This window comes from Pocillopora damicornis, chromosome 11, assembly GCF_964200805.1.
Source record: "Pocillopora damicornis chromosome 11, jaPocDami1.2, whole genome shotgun sequence".
Classification (NCBI taxonomy): domain Eukaryota; kingdom Metazoa; phylum Cnidaria; class Anthozoa; order Scleractinia; family Pocilloporidae; genus Pocillopora; species Pocillopora damicornis.
In genome coordinates, this window is record NC_142680.1 from 8,570,729 (window position 1) to 8,593,781 (window position 23,053).

At 35.9% G+C, this 23,053-nt stretch overlaps 2 protein-coding genes and 1 long non-coding RNA gene across 3 annotated transcripts in view; 1 reads left to right on the top strand and 2 right to left on the bottom strand.

Annotated features, from left to right (window-relative positions):
* The window catches only part of LOC149037314 (uncharacterized), a 1,369-nt gene extending 1,137 nt beyond the window's left edge, over positions 1 to 232 (bottom strand). The window contains exon 1 of the long non-coding RNA XR_016181147.1: positions 1 to 232. This exon is cut by the window's left edge and continues 298 nt beyond it. This is a non-coding gene — a long non-coding RNA (uncharacterized LOC149037314).
* Positions 1 to 15,747, top strand: part of LOC149037313 (fibroleukin-like) — a 17,496-nt gene extending 1,749 nt beyond the window's left edge. Inside the window, exon 2 of the mRNA XM_089187608.1 lies at positions 15,362 to 15,747. Coding sequence (XP_089043734.1) covers positions 15,362 to 15,569 — 208 coding nt within the window. The 3' untranslated portion in view covers positions 15,570 to 15,747. The remainder of the gene's footprint in view (positions 1 to 15,361) is intronic.
* On the bottom strand, positions 14,343 to 19,313 carry LOC149037315 (angiopoietin-related protein 7-like). The gene is made up of 3 exons (XM_089187603.1): positions 19,038 to 19,313; positions 17,325 to 17,705; positions 14,343 to 16,984 (listed from the first exon to the last, which is right to left on the bottom strand). Exons 1-3 carry the CDS (start codon positions 19,159 to 19,161, stop codon positions 16,698 to 16,700), a joined length of 792 nt encoding a protein of 263 aa, XP_089043729.1. The 5' UTR covers positions 19,162 to 19,313; the 3' UTR covers positions 14,343 to 16,697.
* Between the last annotated feature and the right edge of the window lie 3,740 nt (positions 19,314 to 23,053).

Here is a 23,053-nt window from a genome sequence, read left to right on the forward strand (position 1 = left end):
TGGATAACACTGCATCCAACAACCGCGCCAATCGAATACGAGTAGGTTATTACATCTGGGTGTTTGATATAACATTTGTAGACTGTATATAATTGGATTGTAAATGTAAATTGTATTCTCTTGAAATTTCTGGCAACCTTAATCACGGTGATGTACATACGCGAACTCCTGATAACATACCAAGGAACGTTATAAAACTTCCTACAAGGTTATGTAATCAATATGTACTTCTGCCAGAGTAGCTGTGTTATGGGCTTGTAATGAAATGTTCAGAATGCTTTTTTCAAGTATATAAGGACTCAGCCATCTAAGAGTAGTAAGTAGCTGTTGTCGGCAAAGACCGACTGTCTGGAACGTTCTAGTGAGAAATCTACTGTGATATACTTCGAAGACTAAGCATTTCGAGTAGATTTGAAGACAGTGAGTTTGTGCCAGTGGTAAACTAAGTCTGTAGTGGCTTAAAGTAATTTCTTTCAAGGATAACTGTAGTATTTTCGATAGGAGTCGCAACTCGATAATAATTATTACACGTTGTTTGATGAAATAGTTGGGTTTGTCAGTCGAAGTGAGGTGTTCCTTCTGCCGCTTAGGCAACATTTTTCTAACCATAGAATTTTCATGATGCATTGGTGGCATTTTGCAGAGTTATTGAATATTTCATTTGTAGCCTCTTTGAACTTTCCAGATCTCGGCTCGCGTCATTAAATAATGAATACTAAACACATTTACAGAGCTGATTACTAAATGACGAGGAGTAAGGTTTCTTTAGAAACGACTCAACAAAGGACATCTCTTTAGAATCAAAACGTGGGATCCTGATAGGGCTTATGGCATTCGCTTACTGGCGCTGGAGTTGTGAATCAATGGGTGTTTTTTCATAAGTGTGCGAGCTAATTGAATCGGTGAAATAATTGGTGGCCGTGTTTTCACGTCGCCAGATAAAATTATAGTAGTAAATTCGTACGAGCAATTTGAGAGGAATAAGCACGCAAACAAATCAATTTGTAGTCATAACGGAACTTAGATGTATACTGTAATCAAATATGGTATAACACTTTGTATTTCTAAACTTGAAAGAAATGAAATTCTCCTCGAAAGGTTGGCTGGTGGATAATTTTAGGAAGAGAAGCTTCAGATATCTGGAGACGCATGATTATTCACTTTGTTTTTAACGCGAGTTACTGAAATAGACCGCCTGCTCTGTTTCTAATTTGACAGCTTCATCAAATTACTTTCAGTAAATTCTATTTCATTAGGCAACATAAGTTGCATAATGATTCAATTAGTGGCTTGAACTTAACTCCAATTAAATTTTACTTTGCTAACTCCCTTAATATCAGGTAAAGTAGGAAGAGCAACTGGTCTTACAAGATTTCCAGTTGTCATATGCAAACCATTAGAAAAATCGCTCGCTAATGCTTATATTCCTTAAGAAAGAATTTGTAATTCAAAATTGAATGTAAACAAATGAGATTTCTTTGAAGGATTGTATTTTCTTTGCAATGTCATGATTACTCGTGCAACTGACAAAAGAGAATCAATCATTTGTGGGCCAGTGACGTATTATCCAAGACTACTCTAAGATATTTAACAATTGAAATTATCTTCATGTAGCTTTGTTTGTGACTTTTAAGACTACGTGAATCAAGGCCTTAATTATATATTATGTCAGATTCCGGCATATCGAAGATTAAACACTTTTTCATCATTTAATCACACATCTCATCAACGAAGCCTATCACAAATTCTGTCCTGCACTCTACCTAGATCTAACGATCCCACGCGTCTTCAAACAAATGAAGGACGGTCCTAAATATATTTTGTTATCCAACTAAGAGTGCAGTCTTTCAGCGGCACGGAAGTTAAATGTCTGCTCAAAAAAAAAAAAAATAAATAAAACCGTTCGTTCCTTGCTCACTTTTAAGAATGGAGAATTAAATTTAGAAATATATTTAGCGCCATGTATGTTAACCGTGCCCCCGGTGTCAACATTAATTGAATAGACAGTTATTGCTCTCTTGCCCATTACAACAATTTACTGCATCAACAGGAATTTATTTACACAGCAATATTTACAGTTAATATGTACCTCACAAGTGAATAATGCTTTTCGTGCGCGTTGACTGGTTAAGCCGGAAGTGAATAGCAAGTACTTTTCAACTCAGAGCAGCCGATGAGACAAAATCGCGCGTCAAGAGTTTATTTCCAACCATTTTCGGTTTGTTAAAAAAAATTGACCTTTTGGTATCCCTGAAGTATATAATAAGACAACTATTTACCTCAGTTTCGGTGAAATGGTGGATATTTAACTCTCCAGTATATAAAAGATTATAACCCACACATTAATTTTCGCGCGATTCGATTGGCTACTTTACGTCACGTCAGGCAAATCACAGGCATTTATCACGCAATGATCCTTGACTACGTCGATATTTGTCCACCGATTATATTTAGCTCAAGAGTTTCCTTTTTTGTCTTTATTACTTTAAATGATAGAAAAAACGAACTAACTTTCTTGAGTCCAGTGATAGTGATATGAAAATTTAAGTAAAAAAAATACAATATTTAATTTTAAAACCGTACAATTTCAGAATTTTAAAAGTTTTCAGCTCAAATGTGGCTCCAATTTTTCCTTCACATATCGGTACTAATACACTCTTTCCTTTGACATAGTTTTGTCAAAATTTGTCCACTGTTTATTACACGTACTGGGCAATGCGATACCTCCATTTGGTCTCATTTTGATTGAAAACGTTTTCATTCTCTGTGTCCTAGCATCAGTTCATTTAACCAAAAACGCGACACAGCAATTTCTAGAATATTTTAGGAACAACAGTACTCTAATCTCGGTGTCATTTGCATTCAATTTTCTCGATAAGACAAGGTCAGAATTAAAATTATGTGAATAAGATGTTAAATATTTCTTGAGTCAACAATAATGTTTTCGTAGGCAGAGAGCTCTAAAAGGTTATTGACTTGTAGATTTGGAACAGAGTTCCAGTCTCGAGAGCGTCGAACCTCATAGGTCAGTTTCCTGCATAAATTGCATTTGTATACATACTTCTGAAATATTTTTGGATAGAGACCGGGACAGTTCCACTAGATCATATATGGGTCAGTAGTAGATATCTTATCTTGTTCAAATTTCTAACTTGCCGCAGCTTTGCATCAGAAGGAATACATTATTCAAAAATCATATATTTCATAAATGTTGATACACAGGGAAATCCAGAGCGTGCGCTTAGGCCACAATTAGCAGATTAGCAATATCCTCTCCTGTTTCATCACATTCCTGACACGTAAACTTTATTTAGGAATTCATTTCACAAACGCAAGTGGCTTATCAGTTTACGTGTGGATAGAAAGCGGCCAAGTTTTCTCGTATTTTACTTCCTTTGCCTCAAACACTAATATTAGTTCCAACTAATAGTCACACTCTCCTGCAAACTTGTAAAGCTTGAGGTATAAATGGTAAATTAGTTTTAAAGAAATCTCAACGCATTTGACCACAATCTGAAAGAGGAGATCTTTTCAGACAAGCTAAAAGTTATTTCGGGCACAATGGGCGCTGATAAGACCGACTGAAACCCTGACCTTCATTCGCGGGGGGCTTAGTGAAAATTATTTACAAAATACCAGAAATTCTGTCGCGAGCTGAAGAAAGTTAGAATTGCGAAAAAAAGTCCTATTAACTGTTTAACATCAGTTATATATAGATTTGCTTTTTTTTTAAATAATTTTTTTTTAAGTTTACTGTCAAAGAATAGTGTCTTCTGGCTTGATAGTCCTGAGCACGCTGCATTAAAAGAAACTTTAGAAAATTTTACTAAGCTTTTAAAGTATATGTATTCCGAAAATAACAAAAGTTTTAACATGTATGTTTCAGCGGGCACACCAAAGCCTCCAAACACAAAATTGACTGTGCTTTCTACCAGCCTCTGTCTACCACGAACATTGAAAAAAAGTGGACTTTCATTTTTCGCTTTCATTAATTAGCTGTCTCATCGTTCTTTTGAAAGGTGTGCAGAAAATGAATGGTAAAGTGAGAAGGTATGTTCTCTTGTCTGTTAATCAAATTTTCAACCCTTGAAATTTTTAAGTAAATCGACAAAGAATTCCATAAGAACATTTCTTACTTTGGGACATAATTGTTTTTATCACTCTATCCACACGAAAGTATTCAGTAAGAGTTATCCGGCTCAATATGCTGCAAATAATTTTAAAACATGGTAACTAATACTTTCACCCAAATGAGCGGTTACACCATGCCCGGAAGTACACTTCGATACTTTACGTGTTCGTCAGATCAAGTAAAAGATCTTCACTGTGAATTTCAAATTAAAAACCATTGTGGGCCTAGAAATCCTCGAGCATAGGAGAAGGTCTGCGACAAGTGGATTCCCATGGCAACTCAATCGATAAGTGTTTTATATAGATGTAGAAATAATGTAAGGCAGTCTTTATTTTTTCACAAATTATAAACTCCCATTTTAAAGGTACCTTTTGTGATTTAATCTTTGATAGCAATGAAATAGCAAAGCTTAAAAAATCATAAGAAAAGACTAAAGCCAAAGTATTTAGAACAAAACATATATAAACTCTATCTTATGGCATGTAGCGTTCCATTGGAATTCTTCTGAATTAACTTTGGGGTAATGCTGAAATTCTCTTCCTGAAATCATGTTTGGTAAAATTTTATTTGTGTTATCGTAAACAGATCTTATTAAGTCTACAAATAATTAAACATTTCTGATACAAACTGGCTACATTATATTTTCTTTACAACAAAAAGGTCTTCGAGTCTATGATGCCGTCATTAAACTTATTTGCTTATTCTAAAAATCCGAACATCTTAAATTAAAGAGATTGAAAAAACTAATCGGTGTTTTCTTGTCGCAAAATTACGTCTTCATTTTTCTAAAACAGCATTGATTAAGCAGATGCACATATCATATATGTTGACTTCAAGCCACGCGCATAAATTCCACTGGTCTAATTTTCATTTTAGTTCATGTCGGAGCGCTTCTCTCGGCACTGGTAGAATCTAAGTCTTTCCAGTGTTCCGCAACGTGGATAAATACCATTGAGATTTGAATGAACAGTACATTAAGCGTTTCTATTGTCATACCACCAGCCTCCTCCTCTATTTTGAGCACAATCAGCAGGAACCTCATCCCAGGCACCAAAAATGAGATCTCTGAGAGGACCGTGGGTATCAGAGGAAACGGTGGCATATGTTGCAAAACAGAACAAAAGAAGTGGGCATAATTCAAGGGTCCGTATAATGTCTTTATGGCTTCAAGTAGTTTATCTTGTCCAGTCCAATTCAAAATTCACCGACCGAGTTACTGAAACCATGTTTGGGGTCATCCCAGGTGCGGTTAAAATCGATAAAGCCATCCATTCTCTTCTGGATCACTGTCTATCCCCCACCGGCTGTAGCTTGGTCACAATATACATTAAAGGCGCCTGAACCGTCTGGGTCGATTGTGTAAACATTGTTGACCCTTCGACCAGATTTGTACAGCTCAGCGCAGTTCTTAGCTATTGAAGATAAAATAAGGGTGTTCGATGGTGTGAGAATGTCTAAAACGAGGATGGGTATCGATTTGCATCTAACGAAAAATGCGCAAAAAAATTATATCTTGGAAAGAAGAGGGTGGAACCTACATTTTCACAGATCTTTTATATTACTTATCCTATCAAATTAAATGGTACGAACACAAAATTTTATTGACGTGCTCTGAAGACGTACACTGATTATTAGCGAAAGGAGTGCTACTTGGTTGATTCAATATAATCTGTATTATTTTTTTTTGTCATTTCAACAATCACAACCTTTGAATATTAAAGGTATTCAACTAACGCACTGTGCCTATTTACCATATCACATCCATCAAGCGCAAATGGAATAACTGTTTAATCAGATATTGTTTAATGAGCCCATGAAATTTGTTGTACTAAAATTTCTCAAATTCCAATGACCAGAAGTCAATTCTGCACCCAATCGCCAAAACAAAACAAAACAAAACAAAACAAAAAAAACATCACTAGGCAATATACAGCGATATTTCAATATCTACATAAAATTTCGAATCCAAGAAAAGATGAAGGGATAATACTTCAGAGAGGAACATTGCATTGTCTTTGAGTTCCAGCTCATCGACAACCTAAAACGTTCTCACAGTATAAGTGATCACGTGTTTTGTTTTGTGGAACCGAGTGAAGGAAGTGGTGATCGAAGACAGCCTTCGTTTATAAAAACCTGAACTTAATTTCACGCTCTGAGCGTACGAATTACGAGTTACCAACTTACCGAGACGATTATTTCCTTCGACGTTTAAAACTTCAATCTTATCCAGAAGCGATCAGATTCCCGTAGCTTCTTATGCGTTTTCTATTCTTTAACAAAACTTCTGAATCAAACTGCCAACTGATTCCACGTGGACTGACTTTAATTGAGAGTCATTGCTACGAAGTACCAATACTGATAAAGCCAAATTGAGCCTGTGAAATTGTCAATCTTTTAATTCGGGGTTCGGTGAAGATAGATTTGTCCTTTTACATTACTTTGGCGATAAGTTTTCGGTAGGGGCGGTCAATTTTCACTCCGTTTGGCGATTGATTGTGGGCTACTTGACTGAACGATCAATGTGAAGAAACTTTGATAATTCAGAACACTTGCTTGGCCTAACTGAAGGGCAGAAATCCGTCCCCAATTCTACCGGAGATCTGCATCGACTGAATTTTTACCTTGATGAAAAAGCGGAATTTCTTATGTCTCCCTGGGCTCAGGGAATGTATCATTCATACGCTTCACATGAAAATATCACGATATACAAAGGAATTTATCAACGTGGCGGTTTTACGTTTCGACTTTATCTTTTTAGCCAGATTAACATTCAAATTTTTAGAGAAAACATCGCCGCCAAAACTTTGAGGAACAAAATGAGTGCATGACTTTTTCGGACAGACGAGAAAAGGCGGCAGAGAGCAATATTGAATGAAAGAAGAAGAAGGCACCTAAAGCCTGTTTCTTTAGCGAAATTCTGTAAGAGAATCCTCAAATCTAACTGTACCAAACAAACATCATGCTTTGCCATTCTCGTACGAAAAAAAGAGCAGCGATTTCAGGACCCTAGCCATCAGCATGTATTCAGAAGCACCATGAACGCAAGTAAACTTTAAAGGAATAAAGGAATGGGAAGGACTTAAATCTTATGCCGAACGAAATTCGACGAATCAGCCAAATATCATATGCGAATGATTCGCATGATACTTGTTGTATAGGGCTGTCATTTTCAAGAACTTATTACAATGCGACACTTCTGTTTTATCTTCCCACACTTGAATTAAAACATAAAATATTTTCATTCATTAGACATTGAATAGCCGTTCCAAAGCTAGACGAAATTTAAACTGAAATTACAGACTCCAAGAAGATGTTTTCAATAAAACGATTGAACGATGGAACTGGAAAATAGAATTGCGCTGAGCTCGGAAATGAAAATTACAAGACCTTATAGGCCACCACGAGCACAAAAGTTCGACTGTGTCAGACGATCTTACTATTCTTTATTCAAAGCCACCATCGAAAGACATTCCAAAACGTTTAGAGGTCCACCTCTGTTTCTTACGATTGATAACACAGAGTGGACTTTTCGAAAGTTTTAGCTGTTTGCAAGATTAAGAGTTGCATGGGTTAGAAATTAGGTTTAAATGACATAGATATTAAAAAATATCCCATATTTGAAAAAGTAAGCTTTGGATCTAAGCACTGACTCAATTTTCGACGAAAATTTTTTTAGGATGCGACTGATTGTCAAGACTGATTGGACTCAACCTTCTGCCGAGTTATAAGTAGCTGACAGAGTTGTGTGCGCACGTGTTCTATACATCAATGCTTTTCGAAGTTATGGGAGTTCGTTTTCGCCAGCAACATTAACTGCATTATTTTTTCGACAATGACCCTCAAGAGTGATCCGTTAAATTAATTAGCGTTTCAGCGAAATCCTTGGTTAGTCATGTCCAGAAAATTTCTAAACGCAGTTAAAAATATACAAATTTACTTTAAGATTCACCGTAAAGTTTCCACTGTTAAACGCAAACATGGGAAACTTAAACGGATATCAACAACTTTTTTAGTCCGACCTTTGTTCGACGAGGTGAGAGTTCGTGAAAACTGCGTACAGCGTTCAGAGAGAATTTGTGATTGTTTTCGACTTCAATAATGGGATTTATGCTTCAATGGTGAAAATGGCGCTGATCTTTCATATACTGGAATCCGAAACGACAAATTATAAAGACTTAGTTTCATGTAGTCTGGCTTAAGAGCCACGAAATTAGGCTTAATGATGATATTTATGGGTATTTTAAAGAACCATTATTCACCGCACTAGAGGCCCATGAGTGATAACTTTAATTTTATCAATTGCATGAACAACCACGAGTATTGAAATGGAAATACTTTACTTCTGATACATGCACAGTAACTTAATACAATGGGCAGGAGAGACACAATTGTCCATTCAATCTATAATCACCCTAAGATCCTGGATGAAATTGCTCTAGGGGAATTTTTTATTCCTAAACGTCGGAGCAGACACCACTTTTCCGTGGAAATAGAAGACGAGATTCTTAACTTGATAGCAAAACATTTTTAGGGATGACGTTGTTATCTAAATTTAAGATGGCTCGCTAAGGCGGAATTAGATTGAAAAGAAGATAAAGCATTACGATTAGTGACCAGGCACTCTTGAATGCAGATCGCACGTACCAATTATCTCAACCAAAGTAGTTGCCTTCTTCTAACCTTCTTCAATCAATTATATCATCCATCAATCAAATCATTATCTACCTTGTACAGTTATGGTGACTACAAATGTTGAAATCATTGCAAACGTAAGCGAAATTTCTATCTTAGTCCATGATGAATATCAGAATTCGTTTTGTGAAGTCCATTACGAGTGTTTATTACAACGTCTAATTATAACAATCACTTCATTTGCTTCATTTTGATTGAAGCCGTAATCATTCTCTGTGTTATATTAATGATCTTTTTAAAGAAACAGCAAATCGCTAGTAATATATTGTGTTCTCTGATCTTATCTGTATTCAAAAGATGAGAACAGAAATAGAATAATTAGAATAACGGGCCTAATATTCTTCAAGAATATCAGACATGTTGATGACCCAGTAGGTCACTAACGAAGGATGAAAGCCTGCAGTTCACAGCAATATCTTACGAGAAATGATACCTCAATTCCAGTCACATTGCAGTAATCATTCAACACTACGCTGTGGCCACACGCTCGGAACCGAGTTAGGTCTTGAATTGATTAAATGGCCAGCAGTCAGATATGTTTAGCCAAATTTTCATAGATTTTCTTTCGAGCTTCTTCAGAGTATCAAAGTTAAGAGATGCGAAGGATTCCAGGAAATATGTTTATTCTTGAGTTTACTAAATGAGCGACCTTGAATATTCTTTATTAGATCACTTTAGATGTATAACGCGCGCATTAAGGCCACAAACATGATATTCAATGGCTCCGCCCAAGTTATGCAACAAGAAGTTCAAGTTATTTCGCGAGTAAAACTATTTTTACCTAGTTTCTACCTCGATAACATTTTTTTGGCCAAATAACTCAAGTGGCTTATAATTATTACCTCCAAGCGTGGCGAGAGAACAAGGGAATTCTCCTATTTCGTATTATTAGTATTATTAGGTATTCATCTTCCTCTCAGAGACCAGGAGCTTGTGATTGGAAAGCGTGTTGGTTATTGAGCATTTGTTTTTTTCGATAATTATGTGGGAGTCATGGGAGTAGCCATTGGGTTCACATTTGTGGTTTACATCAGGATATATTTGACTGTTCGACGGCACAACAGTTAGATGCAATCTATGCAAGTTTAAGATAAATTTCAGTCTAGCGATGTAGAATACTTTGCCACCCTTGCCAAATCTGCACTTGGTATATTCTAAATATATCCCTTTTTTCGCTTTCTCCTTTCTTCTATATGTGTAGCTTTTCTTAGAAACCCTGGCTCGATTATCGCTTTAGAAAAGTTTTAAATTTCCTCTCTGATTCCAACACTTGTTAATTCATATTTGAACCCCGTTATTTACTGCTGGAAAATGAGGCATTCGACTCGCTGTCATGGACACACTCTGGAACATGTCACGGCTCGAGGAAGAAATCAGCCATCTCGCTTAATTTACAATCGGTCTTCAAATGTCGTCCACGGAAGCCTTCTGTGTGATTAAAAAGGACTGTGTGTAGTTCGAGCTTGACAGAGTAAATAGGGAAAGAAGAGAATAGACTTACATATGCACTCAGTGATATGATGCGATTGCCGAAATAACCATGCATTCAACTTTTGAATGAAATAGCGTTACAAAGAGCTGCTTTAGATAAGAGAAATATCAGTGAAACTGTAAAACCTAAATAGAAAGTGAAGTATTGTAATTATGAAAGCAATTACAAATGAAATAGGAGACATATATAATCTGTACCAAGGCATTCCTATTCTTTTTAATGTTATTAAAACAAAACGGTAAAACAAAAATAAATTGAACGCTTTGATGGAGAACCTAAACTTTGAATAAGGGTTTTTCTATCTACATAACAGTTCTCTTTAATTTTCAATGCATTGCCAAGGAAGGCAAATGAAGAGAAGTACAATAACTGATGAAATAGAAGAAATTTGTATTGATATTACAATATTTCCATCCAAATCAATCTAGACTGACAAGTAAGATATTAGCAAGGAGGAATTATTTTCAGATCTTGATTTAATAGTGAACGGGCTGACTAATTTCAAGACCCAAAGAGAGTGTAACAATCTCGTTTAAAAATTGACCTGAAGACTGTTCTTAAATTTAAAATACATTATTACTTCAAAGAAATGTTTATTCAGCTAGAAATCCTCTAAAATGGTGATAATTGAACTGAATGCTTAACTAAGGGAACTTTTCACTTGGATTAACATCATCGATGAATTGAAAGAGCTGATTTGAAATGATTGAAAATTTAAAATGTTTAGTTTGCTACTACATTTTACTTTCAAAACAGCACTAACTTGGTAATTCAACGTTCAACTAAAAGGCCTTAGATCTCAGCAGATAGTTGCTTCCTATGCCCAGATGGGAAATTAGTTAGTTATAAGTTTTTTCTAGACTACCTTTAGCGTTAAAATATTTACGTGTAAAAGCAAGTTTGTAGGACTGGTTTCATTTCTGGTTAATATCCATTAATTGTGATACAACTCTTAATAACTAGGTAGCTTTGTACCAAATTTTTGAAAATTCATCTCAGCCGAAGATCCGACTTTAAACTTATGGGCATAATGTTTATTCACTATCTTCTATTTTGGGATTTCATTATTCATTGAAACATCACGAGGAATTTTTGCAGGAGAGTCCAAACTCCTAACCTTTCGATGTAAGATCTTTCGGTGGAAGTTCATGCTATGCTATGTTGGCAGTGTTATTTTCAACAAAGAAGATCCGACTTTAAACTTATGAGCGTAACGTTTATTCACCATCTTTTATTTGCGATTTTGCGATGTCATCATTCATTGAAACATCAGAAGGAATTTTTGAAGAAGAGTCCAAACTCCTAACCTTTCAATGTAAGATCTTTCATTAGAAGTTCGTGCTATGCTATGTTGGCAGTGCTATTTTCATAAGCGCAAAAATTATGCTCGTTTCTCCAAATTATGCCAAAAGTTATGCTAACATAATCTATAGGGGCCTTTGGTTGTTTTAAACGTAAGGGGTACTACCGTATTTTCTGCTGGAGGCTCACAGAGCCTGATGTTGGCACATGTCTCTAAGCGGGCGTAAGATGTTTAACTGATGGACACTCACGACGGAATGCTTGAAAAATGCATCGAACGAATTTTAAAGTGGCGTATTTGATGAATTTGGTGCGTTCCTCGACTGGACCATGAGGAACATAACTCTATCGCCTTTTTTTTTTATTTATTTATTTTTTATGCATATGCAGCTTCATTTTTCACTGATCATTCTGTGCAGTTGTAATCGGACAGTGCAATCGGACAGTATAATCGGACAGTTGGCTGTAATCGGACACCTTTAATCGGACAATTGACGTAACCAATCATACTAAGTCTACTCTGCTAATCCACCAATCACAGAAATGATCACAATAACCATATCAACGACCATTTATCCAAAGAAAAATTATGGCATTTCCAAAATGGCAGAATTTTTAACAAAAGGCATTGTCGCCACTGGAGATATTTGTTCTACGTGTATTTGTTTTTATATAATTTTGTAATTATACGAGTGATTACTGATTACAGACCGAATTGGACTCCACGCGGTCCTATTACCGCTATTAATCAAAAGTATAACAAAATTCTTGAACGTGACTGGTTCTCACCAGCCCGATTTAAGCACTGATAGGTCAGTGTATGCGTCATGCTTATAATTGGACTTCGTAATCGGACAGTTAAAGGGACGGTTACCAAGTCATGCCTGTATAATTAGACAGAGCGCGTAATGGGCGCGCGTTGTTGTCTCCTATTTCGTCGAGTTAACTATTTTTTTTTCTTTTTGGAAAGGTATAACAGGACCTCGTGTCGCCTTATTCTATCTGTAATAATACTCGTGATTAACAAATCGGACTCTCCCTTCGCGGTCGTCCGATTTTGTCAATCATTGGTATGGTTAGGGACGGAATTGGACTCCACACGGTCCTAGTACCGTTATTAACAAACACTTTCTTCCAGGCGGCATAAGAACGGAACATGTTTTTAATTTTTTCAATATTACACCTTAATAGATAGGTTAAAGAAAACTGATAAGAAATACGGGAAAATGCCAGGCCTCTTTTAGAAACTGATCGTTTTTTATTAACACAGTGCAGTTACGTTTAATTATGGATCATCTTTGATACCCGATTTATTCGATGGAATGGATCTCATAGATTTTCTTTTTGGTTTTTTTTTTCAATTTTCAAACAAAGGATTTACGAAGATGTAGTCGTGAACAGCTGTCTCTTTCTGTTCATTATTCGTACACATGGGCACCTCTTTTGGTTGAACGGTCCACACGAGTCGAAATAAAATGTGAGGAGATTAAAATAGCATAGGGAAAGCTCTTCTAAGCTTCTTGTTTGTAGGTGTTTCGATAACTGGACCAACTATTGTTTGGAAAATTATATATTTGAATGAAATGACCGATAGGTAAATTTAAAATAATAAATGCTTTAGGGGATTAAAATATGGCACTCATCTTTTAAAAGAAGGAAATTCACGATTTGTGAAGTTGGATAAGTAATAATAATAATAATAACGGATTTCTGAGCTTGGAAATCTGGTTTTTGATTTTATGTGTTGTCGCAAAATCCTAAATTCGGATATCAAAAGCTAAATCCAGGTTTCCCAGTCGATAGCACCCAATAATTTCCTTGTGTCTGTTGTCAGAAATTCACTCTGAAATGTGACAGTATAACATATCGTAGTTGAGATGTCTGCACACTGCACTTTGACTTCTTCTCCGGTTAGGAGCCGATTTTAAAGGGAGGAACTGAGGAATGAAGGAGTTCGTTCCAGAATGTGTACGACAGTTTTGTTTCTGTGTGTTTGACAAATGCGAATAACATTTTTTTTTTGTGTGCGTGCGTTCAGTTACTTCCGTTTATTGTCGTTTTTATCCTCATTTATTTGCTTTATACGTAATCAAAATTGACGAAAGTTGGATGCTAAAATTAAGAAGTATGTGTCAACTATTTTATGATCATATTTTACATAAAAAATCGCCAAATTTTGCTGTCTTTTGTGTCTGAGATCCATGATTATAAAACTAGAAGCACATATTTGCAGTACCTGAACACTTGCACCTTCAGGATAAATATAAGGAGATTCTGTCCAACAGTTATAGGATGCTACTATTGAAATGATATTCCTATAACAATGCGGGAGAAGCCCACTAGAAAACTTTTAAAAGTGCAGTTTTTGTGTATTATTTCACTCATTATTTATCAATGTCTTCCTTTGACCATGTAATATTGATATGTTGTTAAAAGTGTGATTTCCATTCCTCTCGTAGATATGAATTGCTTTCGTTTTATTGCATGAAAAAATGTTACTGGGCGTAAAGGGCATCTAATAAGTTTGCTTTATTATGCCCATCTCCAATTTTTATTTTATTTTGTTGTAATTATTCAAAGGTTGTGATTGTTGAAATAGAGGAAATAATGATGCATGTGTTTTCGACATATAAAACTGGGATTATGACTTCTTCAAAAGACTTTACTAAATGCTATATAGGTACAGGTAGGTGTTGTAAAAAAAGTTTGCTTAGCTTTTTCATTAGTACACATTTCTTTTTCTACGAACCTCGTTTATCCAGCTTGTGCTGAATTCTAATTTTTCAACCAAATTTTTACTATTTTTTTAAATGTTATTAGATCTCTTAGTATCAGTTAATATTCATTCAATTAAAATAATTACATCAAATCTTGCAGATGTATGGCATATTATTTTAGCTCTGAACCTCCTAACATTTTACCATTTGAAGAGACTGGTATTGGCTATAAAAGTATAGTCAAATTAAAGGTTTTTGCGCAACCTATGCATCGAGTTTTTGTTATAAAATATTGTATCCTTCTCAAAACTAGTTTATCAGAATAAGAATGAGTTACCGGGAACAAGTAAGGCTTTCATGATGACAGTTTCCAGATTTGAAAAAAATCCACTGCCTACTAAAATCCTCAGTTCCTTTGCCTTGATAGCCCAACCTCATCAAAACATTACCAACAGGAGTGATTAGCAAATTATTGATAAAGACAAGAGGGCCTATTCCCACATACATCCTCCTCAATCCCGTTAGCTTACTATGGTCATGGCATTTCAAACATGGCGTATATGCCACAAGTTTTCCATTTCCCTGACTAATTATTTTGTAATAGTGTTTATATGATGAGGAAATGGTTGGGTTGAAGTATAATACAAAGACATAGATAGTTTTATTACTGAGACTTGCCAGTAGATAGTTTTATTACAGTTTTTATTCAGTGTACTAGGTAGGGCTGGAAAATAAACTAATAAGAGCTCCGATTTTAGGCTTGGTCAAATCTTTATATTAAGAATACAGATCATAGCGAGTCAATCATGTAGCACTCCTTTCGCTGAATAATCAATGTATGCTACAAAGTACGTTAATGAACTTTTGTGTTCATACCATTTAATTTGATACGATAAATAAGATAAAAGTTCTATAATAAAGTAGGTTCCGTCTTCTTCTTTCCATTTCCGTCAGGTGCAAATCCATACCTATCCCTCGTTCGAGACATTCCCACACCATCGAACACCTTTGTTTTATCTTCAACAGGGCTGAGCTGTACAAATCCGGTCGAAGGGTCAGCGGTGTTTACCCGATCGACCCAGATGGTTTAGGTGCCTTTAATGTGTATTGTGACCAAACTACAGCCGGTGGGGGACGGACAGTGATCCAGGAGAGAATGGATGGCTCTGACAATTTTAACCGCACTCAGGAAGACTACAAACATGGCTTCGGTAACTTGGTCGGTGAATTTTGACTCGGACTGGACAAGATAAACCGCCTGACCCGAAACAAGACAACAACAACAACAACAACAAAGCGTACCACAGACATCCAAAGAAACTGGACTGTATCACTCAAGTCCAAGTAAATTTTCGATATGAATGAAAACGGCAATATGACTTTAAGAAATAAATTGAAGAATATTTCATTAATTAGCTGTCTGAACAGTGTGCAAATAGTTAAGGCTAAACTGAGAACGTATGTCCCTTGTCCGTTACTCAACTTTTCAATCCTTGAAATTTTAAGTATATCGGCGAAGAATTCCATGAGACTGATGATAACATTTCCTACTTTGGAACATAATTGTTTTTGTCATTCTGTTTACACGAAAGTAAAGAGCAGGAGTTATTGCGCTCAGTATGTTGCATAGACATTTGAAACATGTTAAACTAATACTTTTACGCAAGTAAGCGGTTACACAAGGCCCGGAAGTGGACTTCGATACCATAACGTATTTGTCAGATCAAGCAAAAGATCCTCACTGCAAATGTCAAATTGGAAACCATTATAGGCTTAGTTTTCCTCGAGCATAGGAGGTCTTCGACAAGTGGATTCCCATGGCAACTCAATCAATAAGAGTTTTAAGTAGAGGTAGAAATATTGTAATGCAGTCTTTATTTCTTTACAAATTATAAAGTCACATTTTAAAGGTACCTTTTGTGATCTAATCCTTGATAGCACTGAAATAGCAAAGCTAAAGAATCGTTAGAAAATATAAAAACTATAGTATTAATAACAAAACATATATAAACTCTATCTTATGGCATATAGTGTTCCACAGTATACAGAATTCTCCTGAATTAATTTCGGTGTTACGAAAATATGTTTTTCCCAAAATTATGTTTGGTGATATTTTAATCGTATTATTCTAAACAAATCCTATAAAGTCTGCAAATAATAAAACATTTCTGATACCAACTGATTACGATATATCTTCTTTACAACAACAGTGTCTTCGAGTCTATGATGCTGTCATTAATCTAATTTGCACTCTAAAAATCTTGAGGGAAAGAGATTGAAAAAAGTAATCGGTGTTTTATTGTCACACAAACCACTTCTTGATTTTTGCAAACAGTAGATGCAAATTTCATGTAAGTAGAATTCAAGCCACGCGCATGAATTCCACTGGTCTTATTTTCATTTCAGTTGATGTTGGAGCGCTTCTCTTGGCACTTCTCTCTAAGTATCCCCAGTGGATAGCGGCCAAGGTTTCTTTTCCACAACGTGGATAAATACCATTAAGATTTGAAGAAACAGCACATTGGGTAATACTGCTGTCATACCACCAGCCTCCTCCTATTTGTTGAGCACAACCAGCAGGAACCTTATCCCAGGTACCAAAAACGAAACCTTTATGAGGACCGAGTGAATCATTGGAAACAGTGGCATCTGTTTCAAAACAGAACAAAAAAAAATTTCGCATAATTCAAGGGTTCGTATAGTGCCTTTGCAATTTAAAAATGGTTGTTTTCCGTTAAAATAAACAAATAAACAAATAAAAAATAAACAAACAAATAAAATATGGTTAGTAAGAAGTTTCTTATGTGGCACTCAGACCAAACTCTCGACCGAGTAAGAACCAATCAGAACATGCGGATCTACCTCAGGGCTACCCTGCTACTTAATAATACCATTATTCGACTACGTGGAGTTTTAGATCGAGATTTTGATGAGAGAGAAGTAACGTATTAAGATCGAGCGATGAATGCTAAAAAAACGGTCTACTTACCTATGATTTTGCCAAGGTCTAGCCAGTACTTAGCTGTCTCGATCCCAATCCCAAACCAGCCATACTCAGAGTGAACAGTCTTGCCAGTTTTTACTCCTAGATCTACTCGAAGCTTGTTCTTTGTCTTGTTTCGTATCAGGCGGTTTATCTTGTCCAGTCCGAGCCAAAATTCACCAACCAAGTTACCGAAGCCATGCTTGTAATCATCCCAACTGCGGTTAAAATCGACAGAGCCATCCATTCTCTTCTGGATCACCGTCCATCCCCCACCGGTTGTAGTATGGTCACAGTATACATTAAAGGCGCCCGAACCATCCGGGTCGATTGTGTAAACACCGCTGACCCTTTGACCAGATTTGTACAGCTCAGCGCAGTTCTTAGCTATTGAAGATAAAATAAACGTGTCCGATGGCGCGAGAATGTCTAAAACGAGGGTGGGTATAGATTTGCACCTGACGAAAAATGTATAAAAAATCTATATCTTGGAAAGAAAAAGACGGAACCTACACTTTTCGTAGATCTTTTATCTTATTTGTCGTGTCAAATTAAATGGTATGAACACAAAAGTTTATTAACGTACTTTGTAGACGAACACTGATTATAAGCGAAAGAAGTGCTACTTGATTGACTCATTATAATCTGTATTATTTTTTTTATCATTCTTCCCTTCACTTCAACAATCAGAACCTTTGATTAATTACAACAAAATAGAGAAAATTGGAGATAGGCATAATAAAGCAAGCTAATTAGATGCCCTTTACGCCAAATAACATTTTTTTTTCATGCAATAGAACAAAAGCCATTGATATATGAGAGAGAATAGGAATCATACTTTCAACAACAAATATATCAATATTACATAATGAAAGGAAGACGTTAATAAATACTAAGAAAAGTAATACATAAAAACTGCTCTTTAAAAAATGTTTTCTAGTGGGCTTCTCTCGCACTGATATAGGAATATCATTTCAATAGTAGCATTCGATAACTGTTGCACAGAATCTCCTTATATTTATTCTGAAGGTGCAAGTGTTCAGGTGCTGCAACTATGTACTTATAGTGTCATAATCATGGATCTCAGACAAAAAGGAAAGAGAAAAATTAGGCGATTTCTCATCTACAATATGATCGTAAAATAGTTGACACGTACTTATTAACCTTAGCCTCCAATTCTCCTTAATTTTGATTAGGTATAAAGCAAATTAATGAGGATAAAAACTACGATAAAGGACAAAAATAAAACGGATGTAAAAAACAAAAAAAACAAAAAAACAAACAAAAAAAAATATACATATATATATTATTCACGTTTTTCAAACACAGAGAGACAAAACTGTCGTACACATTCTGGAACGAACACCTTCATTCCTCGGTTCCTCCCTCCCGAATCCGCTCCAAACCGAACAATATACTGTTTCTTATTCTAATAGAATGTTTGTTGCTCCTGTCAGAGGAAGTTACTGCAAACATTTCAAAGTGTTATCCTTTTCTTTTTTTCCTTTCCATGTTCAGCTACATTTCTTTTTAAAAGAGTATTGCAAAGGATAAGAACTACGAAGACAAAACTGTATAAACTGTTTTAGAATTTCAAAGTTACTCCTTTGAAACATAAGTTGGATTCACCATTCTGCAGAATTAGTCTCTCGTAATATAAGTTACGATTGAGAGAAGATGGAATGATAAATACGAGTAAACGAAGGATATCTTACTCACATCTCAACGATGTTCTGTTCTCTGCGAGAATGTTAACCTCAAATCGAACTTGGGTGAGTTCCTTCATTATTTCCTCCAGGCAAACTGCAGTGTTCTTTCGGCAATCTATTGGCAATGCACGCATTGTTGGTAGAATTTGAAAAGTCACAAAAAGTGCAAGAGACAGTAGAGCAGAACCTGAAGAGAAGAAGTCATCGAGCGTTATGAGGTCACTTCATCTACGATATGTTATACAGATACATTTCCGAATGAATTTCTGACAACAAACGAAAAGAAATCATGGGGTCCTTTTGATTGGGAAATCAGGATTTAGTTTTTGATATCCGGATCTCGGATTTTGCGACAAAGCATGAAGTCAAAAAACCAGATTTCAAATCTTAAAAACCCGTTCTTACAGGGGATTATTATTATTATAAGTTATCCAACTTATGATATCACGAAATTCCTTCTTTTGCGTTCTTTTAAAAGACGAGTGCTATCTTTTAATCCCATAAAGCATATGCTATATTTAAATTATCCTATCAGTCATTTCATTCCAACACATGATTGTCCAAACAATAGTTGGGCAAGAAATTGAAACACCTACAAACAAGAAGCTTGCAAGAGCTCCCCTACGCTATTTTAACCCGCTCGCAATTTTTAAAAAAGAACGATAGTTGTCAATTTTGGCATTCCCAAGGTAGAAACGAACTCAAAACTGCATCTGCATAATCCAAGAGATTCAATTCAGTCAACTATTGAACAAGGTGATCGAGTTTTTTAAGTGAAATTGTTCAGGGCTCGTTGCAAAAGAAAGTTATAGGCTACCACGTGCGTGAATGATCAACTGTTTCAGATAACTGACTTTACTTCATTTATCATACCACGACTGAAAGATTTCAAAGCGTTTGGAGTTCGACTACTTTTCTCTGTGATCGAGTACATTGACTGGGTTTTCGAAGAGTTGTTAGCGTTTGCTATAATAGGAGTCGCATACAAACCCCATCGGTTAAAAGAAGGTGGAAACTTCAGCCTCTTCGTATTCAATAGCTTCAAAACGAAAAATCCCATATTTGGAAAAAAAGAAGCATAGGATATAATCAAGTAAGTTGTTCAAAACTGTGACTTCCATATCGAACAATGTTACATACCCATTCCTTGTCGATTGTCCCTCACTTTGATTCGTCGGGTGTTGTTTGCAGTGTTATTCATAAAGGCTGCAAAAAGATAAAACCGATTTTATGATAAAGATAGGAAAGAACATTAAGAAACTCTATGGAAAAAGCACAATGGGAAAGTTTTTCCTAAAAGTACTAGGACCCTACATACTGCTGAGTTCACTTACTTCACTTACTTATTTACCCTAACCGCCCGCCTCCTTCGTACTCTGTTCAGGAACTAATAAAAGTCCGTGCGAATTTGTCTGCTAAATATACCCAGAGAAAACAAAAAGTAGACAAATCCTATTGTCTCAGGCCGTTCCAGGGGTTAGAAATTCTGTTAATCCTTAAAATAAAACTAAGGCAGCTAACTACATCGAGAATCTACGACGGGGTCGTAACAGGAAGTTTCTAGTTTGGCAACTTTGTGCCTTAAATAAAAGGAAAAGATAAGAGAAGAAGATGTTGGCAATTTTCCGTAGCCTCTAATCCTTCCTAAGCTCTTCTCATCAGTTTTCATCTGTCAATCAAATCACTATCTAACTCATACGGTTACGGTGGCTACAACTTTTAAAATCATTTGCATAAAATTATTTCCGCAAGCGACATTTATTGAACTTTTCCTCCTCATCTTACACACGTTATCGATGACGTGTTTCGATAGAAATTTCGATAGAAAAACTCATTTCTACAATTTCTTTTCCTAACAGTTTTGCATTGGTTATCCAGCGTGGGTTACCTCGGTGTTTGATTAGTTTTTTTCCTGAAGCGGCTAATGAGGTAAAAACTTGATATATGACACTAGTTTTCCGGCACAAGCATTACACTGATTAACATTCCGTTTTCTGAAATGTTTTCCCCCGATTTTCTAGTATGTTGTAAGCGTTTTCAGAGAGCCCAGAATCACCGACAGAAAATAACAACTGGCGATCAACAATAGATATTGATGCTAGATTTCCTTTCTTAAACATAGCAACGTATCATCTAAATAGACAGCTTTTTCTAAATTTCGAATCCGATTTAACGGAGACTTTTAATTGACGATGAAGAAATCGGAATTCATAATTCATGTTTTAGTTACGAATTCGTTATTTTCAAAGGGTATTGAAAACTTCCACGAATCAAATCAAGAGGTCCATGTTGCTGAAGGCAGACGGCTTTTTGGGGCAACTGGGTTATCTATCATTTCATTTCTATCATTTGGATTATTTTTTCTAGTTGAATCATTCATGTCTCTTGGATCATTTCTGCCCGTGGCGTCATTTGTGTCTCTGAATAATTTGTGTCTATTGGATCGTTTGTGTCTATTGAAGCGAATGCGTCATTTGAAGCTTTGGTGTCTGTTGGATTAGTTATGTCTATGAGATCATTTGAGTATGTTAAGTCATTTGTGTCTATCGAAGCTTTCGTGTCTGTTGGATCATTTGTGTCCATTGAAGCATTTGTGTTTATTGAATCATGTTTGTCTGTTAGATCATTTGTGTCTGTCAGATCATCTGTGTCCATTGAAGCATTTGTGTCTGTCGGATCATTTTGTGTCTCCAAAGCGTTTCATTATTGTGATAAGGACGGAATTAGAATAATCAAAATAACATGCCTAATATTTTATGGGTCACCATCAAAGTATTAGACAAGCACACGTCAGCAGTTTGCACCAATATTGTATTAGAAAAGAATACCTCAGTCCAAATCACATTGCCAAATGCATGGGGACGAGAACGCTCTTAAATGTACTTAGTGCCAAGTAGTCAGGAATATATTACAAGGGTTTTTTTTTTCTTTAAAAAAAGGAAATGTAGATGGTGAAATGCAGATGAAGAAATCTGCGAGACTGAGTATCGTCGTAATTGTGTAAGGGTGGACATGCTCGCTGCATTGGCTCACTACAATCGTGTGATTGTTTTCAAATTTGTTTTTTCAAAATTATCGTCATAAATGTTGAGGCATCTCCCCTTTCCTTTTCTTCGAAGTTTTTAAAGTGAAAAAAATGGACAGTTGTTAAAAGGCTCAAACTTATCTAATGGGGTGCCGGATGTTTCAACAAAACTTGACGAGCGTGGTCGACAAGGCTCAAAAGGGTCCAGTAAAAGGGATCACTAGCTTAACTGAATACGTTGCGTAGTTTTTCGAACAGTTAATATCATTTTCAGCTGCTGGATTTCAAAATTATTGTCAAAGTACAACATTTTAATTTCAAAACCGTATAATTTCAGAATTTTAAAGATCTTCAACACAAACCTATGCAATTTTCTGGTCGTGAATTCGAGTAAACGACGATTCAAGCATGCTGAATCTACTACGTAGTCTCGCATACAAAATTTCATTCATTTTTCGCTCCAGACAAGAAAAAATTCCAGTTCCTTGAATACATATTTGGTCTCGAAATATTTCTTGGTCGTTTTTGCCTTTTCATAGTTTTTGAGTAGAACATGATTACTTGCTTAACCCGACACAGTTTTTTTTCCGAGTATAACTATTGTTCACATGCTTTGTTCTAAAATAATTGGTTCATGCTTTAACTGTACTTATATCGAGTTATTAATGCACTTGGGAAGTTTGGAGAGCTCTCAAGAAGCTCAGTTTACTCTCAGCTTCGCATCAAGCAACTCTCATCAACTCTTACCCTTCTCTCGTGCGTGCATTACTCGATATACAATCGCTATCCAATTCGTGAGTGTTTTATAAATACTCTAGTGAATAGATTTGCGACGGAGTTCAGTTCTCAAGAGCGCTGTATTTCATAGGTCAGTTTCCTGCATAAATTCATTTGCATACATACTTCTTGAAATATATTTGGATAGAGACTTGGACAGTTCCGTGAGACCATTCATGGGCTGATGGTACATATCTAATCTTGTTCAAATCTATAACTTGCCG

Coding starts and splice junctions, on each gene's coding strand:
- LOC149037315 (XM_089187603.1), bottom strand. CDS start 19,161: ATGCGTGCATTGCCAATAGATTGCCGAAAGAACACTGCAGTTTGCCTG. Junction 17,706..19,037: donor GAACAGAACATCGTTGAGAT/GTGAGTAAGATA, acceptor TATCTTCAATAG/CTAAGAACTGCGCTGAGCTG. Junction 16,985..17,324: donor AGACCTTGGCAAAATCATAG/GTAAGTAGACCG, acceptor GTTTTGAAACAG/ATGCCACTGTTTCCAATGAT.